The sequence below is a fragment of the Zootermopsis nevadensis genome, unplaced genomic scaffold (assembly GCF_977971745.1).
Source record: "Zootermopsis nevadensis isolate Lab colony 2312 unplaced genomic scaffold, Znev_1.0 Znev_ptg000029l, whole genome shotgun sequence".
Classification (NCBI taxonomy): domain Eukaryota; kingdom Metazoa; phylum Arthropoda; class Insecta; order Blattodea; family Termopsidae; genus Zootermopsis; species Zootermopsis nevadensis.
In genome coordinates, this window is record NW_028259161.1 from 13,592,636 (window position 1) to 13,614,548 (window position 21,913).

Sequence of the window (21,913 nt, forward strand, 5' to 3'; positions counted from 1 at the left end):
TTGCTACGGCACTACAACCCCGAAGACAGCCACCTTGGGGGGGGGGGGGGGGTTCTGCTCACTGTAACTGCCTGCCACGTACAGTTTGTTTATTGGCGTCACTTCAAGTGAACGGGTGTACGACATGTAGAAAAACGAATCATAAATGGTAGGGCGAACATCTATTCCTTGCGCCGGACTCGAACCCTCGAGCCTGGTAACCTATGTTCCACCTCGCACTCCACAAGTATTATTACGGCCGGTACCAAGGAGTTGTTGGATGTTGATAAGTGTCGAAAATATGATTTGTGAGGCCACATTTTCTAGACGCTTATCAATACCCAGTAACTAATAGGTGGCAGCACATTACATTTTACCTTTCCACCATTCACAATTTCCCTTACATCCACAGTTGCTCAGACTTGCCTGTCCAAGACTCTTCACTTCGTGGGACCCTCAGCCGTTGTAAGTACTCGTACTGTGCCCATTACCCCATTCGTTTTCAGATACCCCCTACTGTCGTAAAATTTTGGGCAACTTAAAAAATGTGAAACCCAGGAAGCGATCTGCTGTGTTTACGCTCCGAAACCTTTGGCGTTGCGACGAAATTTCAGGTACGCGGCAATGCGTATACGGCTGATGTATCTGCGGAATTTAGCGCCGAGATCATAGAAACATTAGCAGTGCAACGAAGGTAGTTTTGGGGTAGACCGTTTTCGAAAGACAGTTACTAGACAGTCGCTTACAGTCATTTGCCGAGCAGCCAGACCTGGGGGTGCCAACTTCCAGATCAGCCTAACCCAACCATCTCATAGAGGGGGGATCACCACCATGGTCGCCTGGACACCCATGTTCGCAGCTGCCGCATTATCCATTACTAGTGGAGAGGCTGAGTTTGTATAAGATCGGAGGTGTTAGAGTAGATTAACGATAATATTAAAGACGTGGGTGGATACTAGGAACGACAGAATTGAACCAAACAGGCAGAAGTTGAATATTTATCATGTTTAAATTGTGTAATTGTAGACGTGTACATAAAGCTGTAGTACAAAAATGAAACGTAATTGTCATGTGCTAGGAACCCCAAAACGTATCAAATTCCAGCCCAGCTCTTCAAGAAAGCCTACCATGGAATAATATACAAGTATTCGATATCAAGCCACGGTGGTCTAGCGGAACGCTGGCCTTGTAATCCTGGGGTCTCGGGTTCGATTCCCGACGGTGCCCGAATTTATAACTTGTGTTGGGCAAGGCCGTGGTCTAGGCAACACGGAGTTTTCCTCCGTGGCATCCCAACAATTACTCCATTCACACACAGAAGAAGGCAATGGCAAACCACTTCTGGATCATCTGCCAAGAACGTATATGAACAGGTCCCAGTCCGAGAAAAGGATGGAAGGATCCTGTTCATATGGACCTGTCGTCAGACAGAACACTAAATAATAATAAGATGAGGTGGTCTAGCGGTTAGAACGCTGGCCTTGTAATCCTGGGGTCTCGGGTTCGATTCACGGCGGTGCCCGAATTTATAACTTGTGTTGGGCAAGACCGTGGTCTAGGCAACACGGAGTTTTCCTCCGGGGGCTTCCCCGGTTTCTCCGTGGCATCCCAACAATTACTCCATTCACACACAGAAGAAGGCAATGGCAAACCACCTCTGGATCATCTGCCAAGAACGTATATGAACAGGTCCCAGTCCGAGAAAAGGATGGAAGGATCCTGTTCATATGGACCTGTCGTCAGACAGAACACTAAATAAATAAATAAAATAAAAATTCGATATCCAGGTTCTGGCGAACCACCAGATTCATCTATATTATTTATCATTTGTAGGCCCAAAACGTACATCCATCACCGTACACCACTTATCCCAACTAAAATATCGGATGAACCCAACAACCCTGATCGAAAACCTCACCTCGTAACTTCCTCCACTTCAACGTCACGCCCCGACCGCGCTTAACCCCGGGGAAAGAACCCGGTACCCACTGGTCAGGAGGCTGGGTGGGCCCCAGAGCCGGTCTGGACGCAGATCTTAGAGGAAAAATCTTCTTCCTCTGTCGAGAATCGATCCCCGATCTTCTGCAGTCAGTCAGTATTAGAGTTTGTCGGTTTTTAAAAACCGGTTATTTGGATAAATTTGTAAAATTCGAAAACCGGTTTTTAAAATTTAAAAAATTGGTTTTGATACTAGAATTAATATTTAAAAATTAATTAATTAAAAACGTTAACATTTTAACTTGAAGTCGCCTCGGGCACAAGCATGTTGTAGTAAAACTAATCTTCATGAGTCAGGCTGAAATTAGTTCCAAATTATTAAATGCTTTAGAAGTACGAATTCAAGAAAGAAGACAAGTTGGATTGGTAACCCTTTTGCTATATTTGCAAAATCCACAAAACATTTCAACAAAGAAATCTAGTGTATTTCCACTAGCTTTAAAACTTGATATTATTAAGTTATCTGGAAAAATATTGTCTTGAATATATCCAAATTCTTGTATGGAAACAGATTCCGATGACGAATATATCGGAGACGGAGAAACTATTAATCAGGTCAATGCTCTAAAAGAAGCCATGGAAAAATCAATTCATAGGTTTCTTGAGGAACAAAAAAATAATATCAAATCCGAAGACACTGAAGGCCGAATTTTCAGTATTTGAGGCAACCAATAAAAGAACAAGGAATTTGTATTTATTATTTGATGCCCTGAAAACGATAAAACCAAGTTCAGTAGCCAGTGAGAGAGTATTTTCTATTTCAGGCAATTTTGTTTCTAGAATAAGAAAAAGATTAGGTAATCGTTCAGTGAATATTTTATGTTTTTTGAAATCATATTTCCTGAAGAAAAATACTGTATAAAATAAAAAATTATAATTTATATTTTGTACGGATTTTAGTTATTTCAGTTTTCTATTTGGTTTTGTATGTAGTATATTTTATTTTGTTATATTTTTTTAGTTCCATAAATATTAAGTAAACTGAATTTTTTTTAAAATAAGTATAAATATTTTTTACTGTTTTAATTATATTTTGGTTGTTTTGTAAAAATTCGAAAACCGGTTTTTTGGAAATACTGGAATTCGAAAACCGGTTTTTTCAAAAGTCGGTTTTTGTATAAACCCTAGTCAGTATACAGACTGAGCTACCCCAAATTAACTTAACCTAATCTGAACGAATCTAACTTACCCTAACCACAAAGCGTATTTGCGAAAAAAAAACCACGGTAACCATGGTAACAAAGCAATCATGGTATTCAAGGAACACAACATAACGAGAGCAACCATGGCAGCCTAATGGTTCTGAAGGCCATTCATGAGGACAGACGGAATTACGAGGCGCGTCGACAAAGTAAGTTTCCCACTCGTCCCACAGCTAGCAAACCTTATATTGCGCGAAGCGACTGTGCGTACGTGATAGAGCAATGACGTAGCATGGCGCATGCACTAACGGCACTTCCCGCGTTCTCACAGTAGCATCGTTGCAGCTGTTGAAGATGGAGGTTCTTATTCCAGCTCCCGCTGACTGTGAAGTGCGGTCAGTGATAACGCTAGGCCGCACACGGCTCGACGGACAGCGAGTCTCCTGCAGGAGTTCAGCTGGGAGGTGTTTAATCATTCACCCTACAGCCCGGACCTCGCTCCCAGTGATTTCCATCTTTTCCTACACCTCAAGAAATTCCTGTCCGGTCAGCGTCAGCGTTTTGAGAATGACAGAGAGGCGAAGATGGTTGTCACACAGTGGTTCCAATCCCAGGCGGCAGACTTCTACGACACAGGTATTCAAAAGTTGGTCCCACGGTATGACAAATGTCTCAATTCCGGTGGCGAATATTTTGAAAAATAGCTGGACACTTGCTGTATCTGTTGCAATAAATATTTCCATGAAATTGTGTTTTGTTTCTGTAAACGGCCCCAGGGAAACTTACTTTGTGGACGAGCCTCGTACATACAGGATAGCAATATATGCGCTCTTTTCTTATCGCATAAAAAATGTAGTTTTTACAACCGGCCTTCCCGCAGACAAAAGAAAGTGGTTCGATAACAGGTGAGCTTGTTGTTGACAGTGGGTCTTATTACTAGAATACCTCTAGATAAGACAAAACGCGACGACGTGTGTTCTAATTTCTACGATGACAGACCCTGCATAATTAATTTTTAGTGTGGATCCTTTGACATTTGGTAATCCAAATGTCGCAAGATCTCTGTGTACCGGACAAGATAATACGGGTCATACCGGGCGTGTGAGTGTACATACCGGAGCCTCGAGCAGAATTCGCGACACGCTCGCAATCAAAGACCATGCGATGGACGCAAAAAACTGCGACCTTCAGCTACGTCACTGGAAGAGGGGAGGGTAAGACTGCAAAAAGTGTGATCATGTACAGTGCAACTTAAAACATTTTTACCCCTTTAGATTTCGACACAGTCGGTGCCACTGACTGTGTTTGTGAACGAACGGAACAAAAATATTGACACGCCTCAATTTGCAAGCGCTACTTCTTATACAGCCTGAAGATCAATATTTTCACATCCGATAGTATACAAGGAAGGACTAGGTTGTATCTGCGATATGTACTGTCCACAGATCACGAGAAAAACCCCGCTGGGGGAAGTCGTTTCTGGTGCGGTGCGGGGGGAATGTTACTTCGCTCTCTCAAGGTACAATTTGGCTGCACGCGACAGAGACAAGCGACCGAGACAGGCGACAGAGACGGGAGACGGACACATCGCAGCTTGTCGCCACACACTTTTGAGGTGACGACCGAGACATGCGGCAAAGTGTTTGTTTTCTTTGTTTTGTTGAGACATACGTGCATATATTCCGTGAAAAATGAGTACAAAAATGCTTCTAAGAAGGTTACTCGAAGAAAAAGAAGAAGATGATGTGTTGCTGTGTTATTTGTTGCGAAAGAAACAAAGAAAACCTATGAGTTCAATATTCAAAACCAGACGCGAAGAAGGATCTTTCTGTCGGTGGTCAGTGGTCGGTTTTCTGCTACTAATTCTACCAATTGCTCATCTTGGTCACCAGTAAATTTAATTTCTGCCATTATTTTACTCAACAACACACGTGCTGCCTGAGCCCGTCGCGAGACACTACTGGTCCAAGAGCGGTCTCCTGTGCTTTGTCTCTGTCGTCTGTCTTTGTCTCGCGCTCGTAATTGTACTTCATACGATTGTACAGAGAGCAGAGAGGAAGCGACCAGTCTCGGTCTCGCAACTCTGTCGCCTGCCTCGGTCGCTTGTCTCTGTCGCGTGCAGCCAAATTGTACCTTCAGACAAACAGGACATGGTACTGTCCACAGACCAGGAGAAAAGCCCTACGGGAGGAAGTCGTTTCTGGGGGCGGTGCTGGGGGAAAGTTTACTATCAGCTGGACTAGAGGGCTGCTATTGGTGGGAAGTGTGATACGTCAGAGTTTTACGCTACTACTCACACTGAAAACATCAAGCAGTTAAGAGTAGCGTGTAGTGAGTGCACCTCTAATGTGTTCTGCGGGTGTTGCGATAATATTCTAGATTAAATCACTGTGCCACTGTGAGGTAATCTTAAAGCTGTACCCATTAGAACACATGAAAACCTGTCGTCTGTTGTTCGTTCAGTGGTTGTGGAACGAATGCTTTTAGGAAGGGTCGTCACTCACCGCGAAATCTTGCGCATGCGCGTTTAACGAATTCCAAGCAGGGATTTTCTCCTGATCTGTGGACTGTACTCTTGCTTCGCAATTTTCCCTTCCTCTCGCACGTACACGTAGTCGAATCTCGGCACCTTCAAATGCATTGAACGACAAATTTTAACTATTTTTCCGAATTATATTTTACCCCTTTCACATACTCTCAGTCACTGATGCCGAATCTAGGAATAAATATTCTGTAGCAAGCAAGGTTTTCGAGAAATAAACAGATTTTCTCATGTTTAGGAATTTAGTCAAATTTATTTACTAACATTACACAGGTAACATAGAAAATGTGAGGTTGTCGTAGACTTCCATAAGGTCTGTTGAAATCCAAGAAATCCAGATTAGAGCGAAGGAAGTGTATTTTGAGCTACATATTGCACCCCCATTATTCTATAGGCTTCAAGCAATTTTCTGAGCTAGCTGTCTGTAGCTGCCCATTTTGGGGTTATCCAAACAGTTGCCAAAAACCAATCTGAATGTTTCTCAACTGTCTTCTTAGTTACTTTTAGGGCTTCATCATATTTCCTGTCATTCATAGGATGCTTTATCTGAGAACAGGCGAAGATACCTTCTTGTATTTTTAAAACATAACAGCCTTCAGACTTGACTGTAAAGAATAAATAAACAGTCGCTAATCTTCTGGATCATGTACATGCCCTACTGCCCTCATCATCAATGCTGATGAAGGACGAAGCTCTTTTTCTAGAAGATTCCATCCTTGTGTTCTTAAGGTGACAAGCGTCTATTGCACTGAGGATGCGCTAATATGCACAGGGTCGCCAACAAAGCAAAACAAAACTTCCCGTTACAAAGAAAAATACCTCAATAACTAACAAAGTTACAGCCTATTTCACACGGGGACACGCAGTATTTGTTTAATACTGATAATAAACTATAAAAGAAGGATAAGAAGTTGGGCTTACCTTAGACAGAGTCTTGGCCGGTTTCATGTGTATTCCGCCCACCTCAACAATGCCAGGGACCAACGGACGGGGTCTGTTCACACTGAAGTGGTTGTTGACAAAGATGAGACTCGTGTTTCTGGCGAGGGTGGACAAGGCTGGGAGAGATTCGCCGAAGTGTTTCTTCGCGATTTTATGAGCCCGTGGGTCCATTAGAAATGAATAATGAAGTTTATGAAACAAATACCAGAACGTGTTTGAGAATCTTTCAGTGAAGTCCATTCTATCCGAAGACGCCACGAACTGTGTCGGAATATACGCGGGGTTGTCCGGGTTTCCGACCCTGTCTGGGGTCCACGGCATAAAAACACAGGAACTGAAGCCGATTACAGGAATCTGAAATCTGTGTGCAAACGCTAAGAAACAATCGGTATTAAACGTTTCAGTTATGAGCAAGTCGAATTTCTCGTCTGATTTTATGAGTTTTTGAACATCCGGATGTTCAAATGCATTCTCACACACCTCTGCAGCCCATGCACTCAGCACAAAGGCGCTCACAATCTGGTCCATTTTGGCAATGTCTGCGTAAGATAAAATGTTCACTGTTTGGTTAACTTTTGTTATGGCTTTTAGGTCAATGTCTTTGTAATTGGGTGTTGGGCGTTTTCTTGGGAAGTGGCTGATTACAAGGAGCTGATGTCCTTTGGCTGCGAGTTGCTCCAGGTACGGTTCGAATACGTCGAAGTGACTTCTTCCCAAATGGCTGAAGACCACCAGTATCTTGGAGTTTTCAGCTGTATGCAGAAGTCCGAGTCCAATTAAGACGAGCGTTAAACATTTCCTGACAGCGAAATTCATTTCTGAAGACAACCCTTCACCGTTCGTGTTAGAAGCTCAGATGTTTTCGTCCGATTGCACAAAAAGGATGGGACGTGTTTTTCGCAGTTGTTTACAGAATATGAAACGAGAATTTCAAGGGCAAGTAAGAGGGCTTTACTTATTTCACTTATTCACTCGATTTCATAAACAAATATTCACTTTGTACGGAGTTAACGGTAAATAGTGATGAGTTGTCGATAATCGCAGATCAGCTGTTGCTCCTTTGTCACTTCTTCAGAGTTTAATTCGCTGAATTTTTCACTGATTGCAGTTCCTTTGTCAGTCGACCGAGGTTTTTAATGAAGTTCGCGGTGCAGCGATTATAATTAGACAACACCTAGCATGTAGGTGTGTTATGTCTGTTCCGCACTGATGGATCAAATCACTATATCGATATCTGCAGCATCAGCTCCCTTCAGACACGCTGCGCACTCTTCAGACGCTGAATTGACACTGTTGCTTTCGTCAGTCATCATCGGTGCCAGTTGGCATCCGTTCTCGCCTTGCTTCGTCACGCCTGCCGGGTGAACTAGGAAGCTGCATGAGATGTTGTTGTAGGGAACGTTACGTAAACAAGAGGCCGTCGAACTTCACAGCACAGTGTTGTTTTTCTCTCTCTTGGTTCGTATTCGGCAAGCCTCCGTTGTACTTTCTCTAGGTGAAATTTGTTTTGGTGTTCCTCAGTCATGTCTGGAGAAAACTACGTAATGACGAACTTAAAAATTTATACTCCTCCCCCAGTATTGTCAGGGTGATTAAGTCAAGAAGAATGAGATGGACGAGGCATGTAGCGCGCATGGATGGGACAAGAGGTATGCCCCGGGTACTGGTTGGGAAACCTGAAGGCAAGAGACCGCTGGGGAGACCTAGACGTAGATGGGAGGATAATCTCAGGCGGTATCTATGGGAGATAGGAGTAGAAGGAGATTGGATTTTGTTGGCCCAGGACAAGGTCCGGTGGAGGGCTTTGGTTAATTCGGTGATGAACCTACGGGTTCGGTAAGCCATCTAGTTGGTTAGTTCCTCAATCATACAAGGAAATGCCACTAAGAAGTTGTCCCAAGCAACAAGATCTAATGCTTGTAATTTGATTTACAACTCACGAATCAATTCCCGAGCCTACGCGGTTCAATGATTGTTTCCAATCCGTCTCTTCTGATCTTTCGTAAATACTTTTTTGCTGTGTATGTAGACTTCATGTTTTGATTTTCTTCCAATGCTTCTAGTACCATTATGCCACTTAGTCTACTCTTTGGTTTTGCGTTTAATTTTTTTTTAACAGTGTCAAGTGTAGGGAATAATTAGGTCCACAATTCAGAGTGCTTAAGAAGCCAGCTTAGCCGATCACGAAATTTGTTCTTTATTGCAACAACTGGATGTTAAATAACGAGAAAGTTCCATGAGTCTACTTGTTTTTGTTCATTCGCTCCAAGCGAATATCTGGATATTGCATTAAAACATGGCACGACGGCCCTTTCAGAAATTCTTAACTAAAAACTCCTCACAGTTGAAATTCGCGGAGATAAATCCCTGCAGTTTAAACAAAGTCTGTACATACGTAGTGTCTAGAAATCCTACTTAGTCATAACACACACCATAAATGTTGCCACCCATCTATACGAGGTGCGATCGGAAAGTTTCTAGACTGCGCCTATAAAAACCCGTACACTTATCTCAGGTATTAAATTCATCCATCACCCTCGAAGTAGTTCCCCTGGGAGTGAACACAACGATCCCAGCGCCGCTGCCAAGCCTGGAAGCATCCCTGGAAATCTTTCTTTGTCAGCCTGTCAAGCACCATCTGCGATTCTGCCTGAATCTCTTCTATCGTCTCAAATCTCCTTCCCTTTAGCTGAATTTTCATCTTTGGGAAGAGGAAGAAGTCACACGGAGCTAAGGAGGGTGCGGGATGACGGCCATGGTGTTTGAGGCCAAAAACTGCCGAACTTTGAGGGCGGTGTGCGCTGGCGCGTTGTCATGATGCAGCAGCCAGTTGTGGTTGCGCCACTTTGACGGCCGCTTCCGTCCTTTAGAATCAGCTGACAGGTCCCATAGCCTATCCCAAAAATGTCGCACAAGTCGTTGATGGTACGACGTTGATCTCCGTGAATGGCCTGCCGAATCTTCGTAACATTTTCGGGCGTTGTGCTCGAAGATGGTGGTGCAGAACGCTCGTCATCATCGACAGAGGTTCGGCCATTTTTAAAACATGAATGCCACACAAAAGTTTGTGCACGACCCATTGCGGACTCCCCAAATGCTTGCTTTAGCATGTCATAGGTTTCCGTAGCCGTTTTGGCGAGTCTTTGGCAAAATTTGATTTGTTCATGAAAATCCGCCATTCCGAAATCGCAGGAGGGTCGGTGTAATGCACTACCAAAACGCCCGTAACTAAGAAACAAATGCTAATTCGATGATGCCGGCTGGCACATTGATTCACTATGAATGTAGGCCGCACCCCCTAGCGGCAGAAGCTCGTACTACATCCGGTTCGCCCGCTATTGACACAGTCTTGAAACTTTCCGATCGCACCTCGTACCGAGGCTTCGAACAAGTGGCGACGCTCTGCGGTGATCCGATGTAATAGGTGCAGTGACGCCATTATGTTTTAGCGAAGGTTTTAAACGTGGCGCAAAACTGAAAAGATGCGATTGGTCAAACTTGAAGAAACTTGTAATGAATGTGCTTATGGTATACTGAAGTAACTACACATTTCCACTGTTGTTTTACTCTGTACTTTTACTACGCTGCCAAAGTGTACGTAAAAGTAGAGGTTTCTGGTGATTTTTTCGAACCGATGTTGCGGAAATAACGCGACCCTCGAGTACATACATCCGGTAACCCTACCGAGATTAAAACTAGAGCGAGGTCGTGCAGTTTCGCTAGTGATTCTTCACATTTACAAAGATACTAGAAAAATCGACACCGAAGCAGCATTCCGCCTCCATCAAACTCGTCAGCATTATTTGTAAAACTCTCAGATCATTACACTCATTCGTCAGTCTTCGTCTTCTGGGCGGTTCAGTTGGCTTGACCTATGCAGCTGAATAATAGCTAACTTTTTATCTCTTCCTAACCTTCCTAATCCTCTTTTTCTGTGTGTTGGCCTACGCATTCTCTAACAAGCTTATCAGTGTCTCGTGTGTCTTGTTTATTACGTTTTAAAATATTTTTAGTAACTTATGGCTTGCATTATTGGGTTTCGCATGTAGTTTAGTTTAACGATATGGAGCAGAATGCTTGAGAAGTTAACAGTCATTCAGCTTGTCAAGAAATTCCCCGCATTTTAAGGTACCCGGTGGTTCCTTACCATGCTCACAAGATCCCGCCACTGGTCTCTATTCTGAGCCTCATAAACCATTTGTAGCCAAGCAGTGATTCAAAACCAGTTTTATTCCTTGAACGAGGAGATTTTTGAGCAGAGTACAGTTTAGTCCATACACTGCGAAACAGACAACCGATCAGACAAAATGCATCTTCGCACTTCCTGCCAGCGAGTTAGGTTGGTAGGTAGATTGTGCTGTTATCCACCGAGCCCTTGCTTAACGTGGGTCAGATGTACGCATGCGCGTATAGAAGAGGCACAGTATAATAGAGATGTGTGGGACAGGAAAGCAGAGTCACCTAGCGAGCTGCGATGTTAGCCAAATGTGTGATGTACCTGCTCTTAGGAATATTTGCGTTTCTGGAGAGAGTTGTTTTAGCGGTTGGCTATTTTCCATTCACGCAATGTTACAAGAACAGACAGAACTGTGAAACAAGAAAAGAATATGCTACGTCATTTTTCTTGGTACAGACCCGATACTTGGCTGAGTGGTTGATAGAAATTGTCATTATATTGTTGGCCATATCTCCTTTATGCAAGTGAAAGAAATATTTGGACAATAAACGGTGTAACATTGCTTGTTACTGTGTGTTAAAAAATAAAACATGAATTTCAGTGGATCGTAGAAATTCTAAACAGCTGTCCAGAAATTTGGTGACTCTCGAACTGAAGCATATCCTGGCACAGAAAATAGACGGTGAAAGCATAATGAAAAATTCGAAACGCGTAAATTGTTATTGAAATCTTACGGACGGTATTTCAATTATCTTCTTCTGAAAACAACTTTCTGTTATTTATCCACCAGAAAATTGTTTAAAAAGTAATATTTTAGATATGCTCAAATGTTTGATGGCTTCAAATCTGAGTATGGTCTTGTAAACCATTCCAACAAATAGTACGTCTGTCGTACCATGCAGCTCACACGATATAGTATCTCAGAAGATAGTCATTTCAGATTTATAAAATTAACCAACTGTTCCTGCACTGTGAAGGCGACGGAAAGGACGAATGAGTTCGATAGTAGCTACCGTTGTTGCCGACTGAGGTCGGTTACCATGTTTTAATACGGACTGTTACTATCAGATCGCGTTTATCACAGTTTAACTTTAGTTGCAGATGGCAGCACTATATGTGCGTGGCCAACATTTTCAAATTGAGTTACAGGTCTACATGGCCTGCCATTGAGGACTACCCGAAAATTATACTTCTCAGTTCGTAAAGTTGGTGACAACAGAATGGCGGACAAAGGGACATGTGAACAGGAAATTACACTAGCGCCACTTACAACACGATTACTGTATAAATTATGTTATTAAAATTTGGTTACCTTCGTTATCTTGGCGGCAACTTTGGTTGCCTTCATCATGGTTTTTACCTTCGTTATCACGGTTATGTAATTTAGTTTGCCTAGTGTGGTTCCTTCGTTACTGTTTATATTTGGGGGGAGGGGGTTAGCTTACCCTCTCATCAGTAGCAACAGACCCTAGTTAGAATAGTCGAGGCGACCGCCACGACAGAACCCTGTTAGCATAAGACAATTTCTGTTTTAGTTATAAAGCTCTTTACCATTTCCAGCAATGTGTTTCGTGTGCAGGAATGTTATTACCTAGCAAGGGACGATGTCTTACACTTGCTCAGGGCTCCGCCCTTAGCTTTTTGTTTGGCCGTAGTAGCTCAGTCAGTACAGTGACCGACCACAGCTGGGGTTCTTTCCCAGGCAGGGACAGGATTTTCCCCCGAGCCTATGCGTCCAAATGTGCTCTGGGGCCATCCGGCCTCCTGTCTACTGAGCACCATGGTCTTTTCCTGCGGATAAAGCTTGCCCAGGGCGTGACGAGGAGCTATTATATCTCCTCTCCCCTAAGCAACTACATGGCCTGTACAGGGATAGCTTTACCTTTTTATGGGATGCAGCATCAAGTTTTGGATCCCCTCTTAGGTGATATAACGAGGTTATGCTGGGCTATGGATGGAAAGGTTAAGTCAGATTGGGTTTGATTGGATTAGATTTGGTATTTGGTTGGGTAAAGCTATATTGGGTTAGGTTGAGTTGAATTATATAAGGTTGGGTTAAGTTATGTTGCATTGTTTTTTTGTTGGTGTAAGGTAGGTTAGGTTGTGTTCGGTTAGTTTTGGTTGAGAACTGGACAGTTACATAAAACAAGGGGGGATCCTTGTGCTGTGGCTCCACGGGGAAGCAGGAACCAGTCTTTGGGGATCTGGTATGGTGGGCCACAGATTGACCTGGGTATAGTCAATCCAATGTAGAAAAAGAAAACAGGTGTTACTGTATTAACTTAAAGTTGCTTTCCCATTTCTGTTATAATAACAAATATAACGTATTTGAATGATCAAATGGAAGGAATGTGAAAGGAAGTAGTTGTGAGTGATTTGAAAGCAATATCCAGGAATTTGGCAGGACATACTGAAGAAAACCATGAAGGACGCCAGTCGGAAAAGCGAGATGTTAAGCTGAAATTTTAACCTACAATCACAGGTACTAGAAGAGCTAATGAATACACTGCATTGTTAGGAAAAGGCATAATGTATTATTGTATTATAGATCGCAGTGTTTGTGAGATTGGTTCTATTGTATTCTCTTGTATTAAAGTTACTCCCTTATCATTCATTCCTACCGCAATAATAAACTGCAGAAAATCATGGAACATGAAATAAAGTGATCTGGTGTGATACTTATAACCTTTAGACCGGGGGTTTTCAACTGGTGTTTCACCGATTAAATTTGTATGGCCCATGTATATTTATTGTCATACTATGTCATTTGACAAAAAATACTTGCCTGGTATCAGAAAACATGATTTGTTAGTATTTGGCAGTATCAAACCTGTTTCTGTGAGCAACTATTCACATCAATATCTAACATGAAAACAAGAAGTAGGACACATCTGACTGATGAACATTTGGAGGGAGTAGCAACAGCAGAAATTTAACCTGTTATTGAACGATTGCTCAAGTGTGGAATATCCAACTAATATCTGACTAGTTTAAAGAAAATTATTTGTTAGACCAAAATGTAACATAGAAAACTGCAAGTTGATAGATAAGAGCGGTTGTTGTTGTAGGTTTGGAGAAGTTTGAGAACCCCAACTTTAAATGTTATCCAGAAATAAATTAAGCTTAAGATGTTACACATAATTTTTACGTAAGACACTCCCTGTTATAATTGACAGTTACAGCAGAGAACCAGACAACAAAACAATATGAGAATGAGGTTAGGTGCATATAAAGAACCCATTGAAAACCTTTGGATCATTAGTTTAATTGAAATTACATCACGAGTTACTGTGTATCTCAGAAATGATGAGTATCAGAATTTACTGGCTTTATAACAGATTTTATGTCTTTATATCAGTGAAGTATGCAATGACGGAACTTCTGAGCAGAGCTAATGACACGAAAGAATTTATAGACACACAATCTGAAACGAGTAACGTCGTTTGTGGTATGTGTATTAGATTGCTGACACCTGAGATTCTCATGTCATTGATCTTCTGGGTTGTCTTACCATGTGGATTTGTAGGTGGGTATCAGAGTTCAGATGAACGTACGTCCTCCAACTTCAGGGCTATATTAGATAAACTGGCTGAGGACAGATTCTTCACGTTCTTGTTGTCTTTGTAATATGTAGTACACAATGGCTTATTTTAACAGAAATTTGAATGGAGCTGAATGGTCTTTCAGACTTTATCCAAGAAGCTGTTACTGCTGGCGTTGCTAGTGGTGATGATAACACCCATTTCAATAATATGTCATATGTCATGTTTTGATGTTTGTTCTAAAACTAAATTTCTTTGTATGATATATAGGTGGTGACAGAATTTTGTTCTGTGACTCAGCTGCATGAATTTGTTCTTGTTGCAGATGGCCAAGTCAGCATTGTGGTGTTTATGCTTGCCCGTCCTCCTGTTCTTGCTGCTAGTACCACAGGATGTCTCCTGTGCCAGATTCCTGGTCATTATTCCCACTTTTGTGAAGAGTCACTTTCTCATGCTAGAAAAATACATGAAGGCTCTTGCTGATCGGGGGCATGAGCTGGTGGTGGTCAGTCGCTTCCCGCAGATACAACCTATATCAAACTATGTCGATATTGTGTTAGAGGGTTCCCTTAATGGATCCAATCCAAAATATACCTTATCCATAGAGCAGGCCCTGTTCATAAAGAACCCTGTAGTAAATGCCATGAGTCTTGCCAAATATGGAGCACTTAACTGTGGAGCAGTACTTAATGATCCATCAGTCAAACAACTCATAAATTCAGATGAGAAATTTGATGTTGTTGTCAATGATTGTTTTCACACAGATTGCTTCTTGCCTTTTGCATACAAGTTTGGAGCAATAAGTATATGTGCCAGCACATCTGTGTTAATGCCATGGGCTAATGACCGGATGGGCAATCCAGACAATCCATCATACATCCCAAATCTCTTCACGTCTTATTCGGAACGAATGAATTTTGTTGAACGGGTCATAAATGCTGTAACCACAGTGCTACACAAAGTAGCGTATCACTTCATCTCTGACTGTCCATCGCAGCTGTTGGCACGCAAGTTCTTTGGAGAGGACACTCCTGACCTCGCTGATCTTGCCAGGAACATAAGTTTGTTGCTGGTGAACAGCCACTTCAGTGTAAATGCGCCCAGGCCGCTGGTACCCGGTGTTGTTGAGATTGGTGGCATGCATATCCCCAAGCCTAAACCACTGCCTCAGGTTAGATGATTATTAATGACCCCAGTTCCATTCTAATGTCGTCCAGTTAGAAGGAAGGCATTTGATAGTTTCCTTAACTCGTGGTTTGTCTTGAATTGATAGAATTTGTAATGGAAATTATAGAGAAGTAACTCCTAGCACATATTATATTTAAAGAAACTGTACATATTGTATTTTATACTTTTTACAATGCATCTATATTAAAGTATGACAGAAACACAGTATGGTATCCTCTAAAAATTTGCTGGGTTACCATTTCTGACCTCAGCTGTGATTCACAATACTAAAGACAGAGGGAATCGATCTTAAAACTTAAGAATCAACATGCTTAAATAAGTACACATTTAATATATAAACATACAAAGTACTGTACAACATTCAGTTAAGTATTGATACACATATTTGAACTTGTATGAAGATTGCTGTCTTCTGGGTTGTAGCACTGTGTAGTCTGGCAGAAGTTACAGATGTTTCAGAGGTGCTTGCTGTCTACATCATCAGGGTAATGAATAACACAGAAGACAGCCATCTTTATACTCACCTGTCATGAATCTGAATTCCTATGTTTTAATTTATTTACCATACATTACAATTTTTCCAGTATATAATTTTGGTGTAAGTTGATCAAATTACAAAATTTAGGTATAAGACAATTGAAAACTGTGTGTAACCTGTACTTGAAATATTATTCGACAGAAGTAAAGAAAATTATCCATATAATTTCAGCCCCTACAAGATTACTTAGATGGAGCGCGTCATGGGGTTATCTACTTTAGTTTTGGTTCATTGCTTCAAGCGAAGTCATTCCCTGATGATAAGAGGGATGCATTCCTGCAGGCATTCTCTGAGCTACCACAGCGAGTCCTCTGGAAGTGGGAGGGAGATACTCTGCCAGGACAGCCTGAGAATGTCCAGATCGAGAAATGGTGTCCACAATCTGATATCCTAAGTAAGAGTACTACAAGCTTTATGTATCCATCCATCCATCCAGTGGCTCTACAGCCCATATTGGGCCTTTGCCGTCACAATTTTCTGCCTCCATGAAGATCTATTATTTGCGTCCATTTTCCAATTTTGACATTGGCTCAGACCGGCAGCATCTCATCTCACAGCATCTTCCAACCTTCCTCTAGGTCTTCCCACAGTTCTTGTCCCTTCAAACTTAGCATTTAGGACTTTCTTAAGGGTTCTTGTGCCATCCATCCTTTGAATATGCCCCACCCATTGCAGTCTTTTTAATTTAATGTACGTTACTGTGCTTGTATGTAAAAATATGGAAGGCACTTGTGATAATTGGAAAGTGAGAGAAGACGAGGTGCTTCAAACATATGAAGTTGCTGCTGTGTACACGCACACAAACACACCATACACACACCCAACAGTTGTGCAGTGATGACTTGTGCGCTGTTCAAGGAGTTCCTGACATGTTTGGAAAGGAGAGTGCCTGTCAAAAACCAGAAGATTCTGCCATTCTTAGAACAGTGTGCAGAATACCCCAAAGATACAACTAAATTAAGAAATGCACGAGTATAATTTCTGCTTGCCAACATTATATAGTTCTCCTACAACCAATGGACAAAGGGATAATCTGATCTTTGAAACAAATATCATAGGCGCCTTGTTTGCAAATTCCTGCACAGAGTCACAGTCACTAATGAATACAACAAAGTATCTTTTTTTTGGTATCATATCCATGCTTCCAGCATCATGGAATGCTGTCAGTTGGACACGATTGCAGATTGTTACTGGAAGGCTGGATTCTGTGAAACATCAGAAACCTCACAATGAAGAAGCTGCTGGCTCAGAAATAAGTCCAATCATCTGGGAAGATTTTAAGGTGAAGATGAATGTGTCTAAGCACTGGTACTTTGAAAACAGTAATGTTAAGCACACATGGTATAGCCGCTTCAGGGTAAGGAAGTGTGACTGCTGCAAATAAAATAGCTCACACATTGTGCTCCTGTATAATTTTAGATTCAATTTCTGAACTGTCTGTTTGTGGTGGAAGCGTTTCTGTATTTTGAATCTGTTTACGTTTCAAATACGATTAGAAGTATGAAGCTGACATTAAGGAATGATTCATGCCACATTGCGTTAAACCTGATCTGTGTGCAGACTGCCATGGAAATTTTCAATTGATGATTACACCCATGGTGCAAAGCGAGATTTAGAAGCATATACCACCTCCATCTTCAGGATATGAGTCTACTCTTCTACTCTTAAGATGACCAGTTTTTATTAATTGTGAACTTGTGTAAAATTTCAGAGGTTATAGTTTTATGAACAGACGTACAACATGGTGTGCCACCTAGAATAAGTTTAAATATGCTAGATCAGGGGTTACAACCCGCGGGCCGCATGTGGCCCGCCTTGAACATTTTTCCGGCCCGCGAGATTCATCACACTTTTACAAAATATATCTATTTTATAATGGCCAAAGTAGTGAAAACCAATGTATTAAAATTTTTAGTGCTATATATTTCTTTACAATGTACGCTTAGTAACATTATTATTATATTATCTATGTTTACATGTAAGAATAATAGTAAACACAATAATAATAACTCATTATGTTTCAATTTTTCACTCCAAAAAAATGTCTATAGTGTATCTAAATCTAATATGGGGATATATAATTTTATATGTGGCCCGCGGAGTTATGATGCATTTGCAAAGTGGCCTGAAAGATCATTTGGGTTGGCCACCCCTGTGCTAGATAATAAACCACTGCTTGTGTTCTCCATTTTGTTGCATTCTCTGGGGAAGATGGAATGTTTTGAGTACAATATCGAATTACATGGGCAGATGTTGACGTCTCTGTGGTGGTATCGACAACTTTCTGTACTTTCAGGGCACCCAAATGTGCTTGCTTTTGTGTCACACGGAGGATTACTGGGTACCCTAGAGGCAGCGTACAATGGAGTGCCTGTGGTAGGTATTCCGTTCTACGGTGATCAGAGAACCAATGTGGCACACCTGAAGGCGAGGGGGATGGGCATCCAGCTGCATTACGAAAACATTACAAAGCAAAGTGTGCTGGAGGCACTCCGGACTGTGCTTGACCAGCCCAGGTAATGAACATTACGCATTTGTAGCTGTTTACAAGCCAAGAGTTCCAATCTTAGGGTTTAATCCATTTTGAAATTATTGTGTACAAATCATGGTCAGTTCTTACAGTGTCCTGAAAGAGCAGGATGAAAACGAATGCAAGTCTTGTGTAATTTTATGTTAAATCTGAGAAAAATCTTAACATCTGCTTACTTCCTTCTTTTAAATGCAATTTGTGTTTCTTCTTGTGTGGAAGAACATCATTATGACCTGCATTAAGGAACTATTGCAGCATTCATCTGAAGCAGTTGATAAAAAATGACAAAAACTTCCTTAGCCAGTATACTGAATCCTACACTTGCTGAATATAAGTCAGATGTGTTACTGTTGTGCTAATCCACTCATTGACTTTAGTCAGGCTATGAATCTATTGTTTGAATTGTAACCTTCAAAGGATTTAGTATGGAGCTGCTGAATGACCTTGACATGAGGGAATAAGAAATTTCGACTATTGTGGCATATGGAATGAAGTGAAATATGTTCATTGCTGTCTAATTAACATTTACGAGTTTCTTGTTTCACAGCTATATAGAGAATGCAAGACGCACGGCGCGTATCTTCCGTGACAGACCTCAATCTGCCCTGGACACTGCCATCTTTTGGACTGAGTATGTAATGAGACATGGCGGTGCACCACATCTCCGCTCTGCAGCCGTGGAACTGGCATGGTACCAGTACCTACTCCTAGATGTCATCGCGTTCACACTGGGAACTATCCTGATATTTATCCTTGCAGTCAGAAAATTTTTTAGAGTGCTATGTAGCTCCAAGAACGTTCTAGTGAAGAAGAAACAGGAATGATGTACCAGATTTTGTTCCAGTAATGAAAGTGTGGATATTCTAGTAATCAATGTATGTGATATATTTTTTTAAGGTTGTTGTGTTTGATAAATTTGAAACCTGTACTTTGATATTTTTTTTTTGTAATGGGGTGAAAGGGCATTTTAGTTAATATCTGGCCAAAGCATGACTATTAAACAATCCAAAATATCTGGAACAGTTTTAATTGAATATTTATTGTATGGGAATACGTGATTTAAATCCCTGTATTATTTGGCTGTTGCCTGGATTTTAGTTTTGAGGTTAAGTATTTATCAGGAAGTTACAGTGACTAATGGCCATCTGAATCACAAGTAGAGAGCAAAGCACAATGCAAGTAATTGGAACAGAATTAGTTCTTGCTCTGTCCAGTGTACTGGAAAAATAATATTTTATGATGTAGCGATAATTCTTATTAAATAATTCATAATGGCATTCACAGTATCTGTTTAACAGTAAACAAAATTTTATTAGCCTCTGTAGTGTATGTTAAATTGTAAAGAAATTTTTCTTAATCTTCTGCAATTTTGTTTTCCTTGCTCCTGCTTCCTGTGTTACGTACCCATCCCATCTGAAGAGCTTTATATAATTATGTTTGTATATTACCGGTTTTTGTCTTTCTCAGTTCTTCAGCTTATTGTTTATTGGAACTACTTTGTCATTTTCATGGCTTGTTTAATGGAATTCAAGGAAATTTGTAAATAATTCACCTGTGTAAGTTGAGAATAAATTCTGCTTGCTTCAGGAAACCAAAAAATAAGTGTGTTGGAAATAATAATATGTGAGGCAGGCTGCGATGGCACTTGAAATTTTCATGATGGTAACGAGAATTTTAGTATTTTGATCTAAGTTCCATAAAATTGTGTGACATTTTCAAATTCTCATCATGTAGTTAGATTGCATTGTGTATGTCACAGCTGCAGTGTTGGTGAATACATTTTAAGGGAATGTTGGTGTTACGTGTGGAATGTTATTTCAATTTGTAGGTGTGTGCATGGGGCATTAGTTTATTAGGAAGGCAAGATTTGCTGGAGAAGCAGATGTACTTGCTGCTAGCCACTTTTCAGGTGACTCCATCCACAGATTACCATCTTAGAATCTGACACCAGAGCAAATGGCAAAGAATGGACTTGTGCTGTGAAACAACTTACAGCCAATACAGGCATCGATGGCATGAGTTCGACAAGGTCGGACTGCTCTCGGAAGGAAGTTTACACGTTTCGAAAAAGGGATGAGCACGTTTCAAACAAATGTTTATTTGTGGAGATGTCTAAATTATGTAGCACTCGTTGATTGTTACTCCCAATTCCTGACGAATTCAGTGTTTATGGCCGCACATGTGTGGTTTGTCAATTACGTATGGTAGCTAATTCAGTATAGTGACTGGCTATGGACTGGACAAAAGGGATTCGATCCCCGATGGGGGCAGAGGATTTTTTCTGTAGCCTCTGTGCCCTGACCAGTTCTGAGGCCCACACAGCCTCCTACCCAATGGGTACTGGGGACCTTTCCTAGGGGTAAATCGTGACTGGGGCGTGGTGCTGACCACTCACCCCCATCTAGTGCAGAGGTCGAGACTGAATAGGAGCTTTTCCATCCCCCCCGAGGCCTTCATGGCGGATAGTGGGACAGCTTTCTTATTGTTTGCATTACTTCAGAGTATTATGAAATAGTATTAAAAACTTCATGATCTCAGTACCGTTCCTTAATACATTCGCAAACACACTCCCGATGTCTAGTGTTTCAAATGTTTTCTTTGGGCACTCTAGCGCACTATGTGGTTGTAGGGCCTGCCTCTAGCCATTATCTACAATATAGTTGAAAGTCAAACCAGCACTTGATGAATCTGTGACTGGCCAATGCTCAATTGTGTCCATGTGCAACTAAAGACGAAACATACATGCACATAATAGATGTGAAATACTATTCACCAAGTAACTTTCGTACGCAGAAATGGTGTTACCTAGGAAGGGACGATGTATTGCGCTTGCGCAGGACTCCGCCGTAATTTAGCTTTTTGGTTTGTTGGTTGGTGTAGTTTAGTCAGTATAGTGACTGCGGACTGGACGAGCAGGGTTCGATCCCCACAGGGGCAGAGGATTTTTCCTCAAGCCTCTGCTTCCAGACCAGCTCTGGGGCCCACCCAACCTCCTGTCCAATGGGTACCAGGGTCTTTTCCCAGGGGTAAAGCGCGGCCGGGGCGTGGCTCGTAGAGAGGACGCAGGTAAAAAGAAGAGAGGGTGGAAAGGACAAAGGGTTTGACCAAGAGTGTGTCTCAGCATGTAGAGTGTAACTAAAACAGTTTCCCTCATTTAATTTTGACACAGTCTGATTGTTGTGAACAAAAGTGACGATAAAACATTAGCGATGTACGCAGCACACTCCTTTACCCCACGAGCGCTCCTTCTCCATCCGAAAGTAAAAGGAGAAATGGTTTGTCTCTTCTTTTGTGCTATGCATTCGCGATCTTCCCCTCCCATCCACGTGTCTGTT

At 41.6% G+C, this 21,913-nt stretch overlaps 2 protein-coding genes across 3 annotated transcripts in view; one reads left to right on the plus strand and one right to left on the minus strand.

The window, feature by feature from the left end:
- Nucleotides 1-7,903, minus strand: part of LOC110840280 (UDP-glycosyltransferase UGT5-like) — a 29,780-nt gene extending 21,877 nt beyond the window's left edge. Inside the window, exon 1 of the mRNA XM_087357927.1 lies at nt 6,583-7,903. Coding sequence (XP_087214053.1) covers nt 6,583-7,419 — 837 coding nt within the window. The 5' untranslated portion in view covers nt 7,420-7,903. The remainder of the gene's footprint in view (nt 1-6,582) is intronic.
- LOC110828730 (UDP-glycosyltransferase UGT5) lies at nt 130-19,940 on the plus strand. Of its 2 annotated transcripts, none has more exons than XM_087357924.1 (5): nt 130-444; nt 14,648-15,493; nt 16,220-16,442; nt 18,345-18,564; nt 19,126-19,940. In XM_087357924.1, the coding sequence occupies exons 2-5, from the start codon at nt 14,648-14,650 to the stop codon at nt 19,400-19,402; spliced, it is 1,566 nt and encodes a 521-aa protein (XP_087214050.1). In that variant the 5' UTR covers nt 130-444; the 3' UTR covers nt 19,403-19,940. The 2 variants fall into 2 exon arrangements, with proteins under 2 accessions (XP_087214050.1, XP_087214052.1); XM_087357926.1 differs by lacking the exon at nt 130-444 and adding an exon at nt 12,507-13,262.
- Nucleotides 19,941-21,913: the final 1,973 nt, after the last annotated feature.

What these genes read in the sequence shown, in the direction of transcription:
- LOC110828730 (XM_087357924.1), top strand. Translation starts at nt 14,648, where the DNA reads ATGGCCAAGTCAGCATTGTGGTGTTTATGCTTGCCCGTCCTCCTGTTC. An exon ending in AGCCTAAACCACTGCCTCAG is followed by an intron (nt 15,494 to 16,219) that starts GTTAGATGATTA and finishes ATATAATTTCAG; the next exon opens with CCCCTACAAGATTACTTAGA. An exon ending in ACTGTGCTTGACCAGCCCAG is followed by an intron (nt 18,565 to 19,125) that starts GTAATGAACATT and finishes CTTGTTTCACAG; the next exon opens with CTATATAGAGAATGCAAGAC.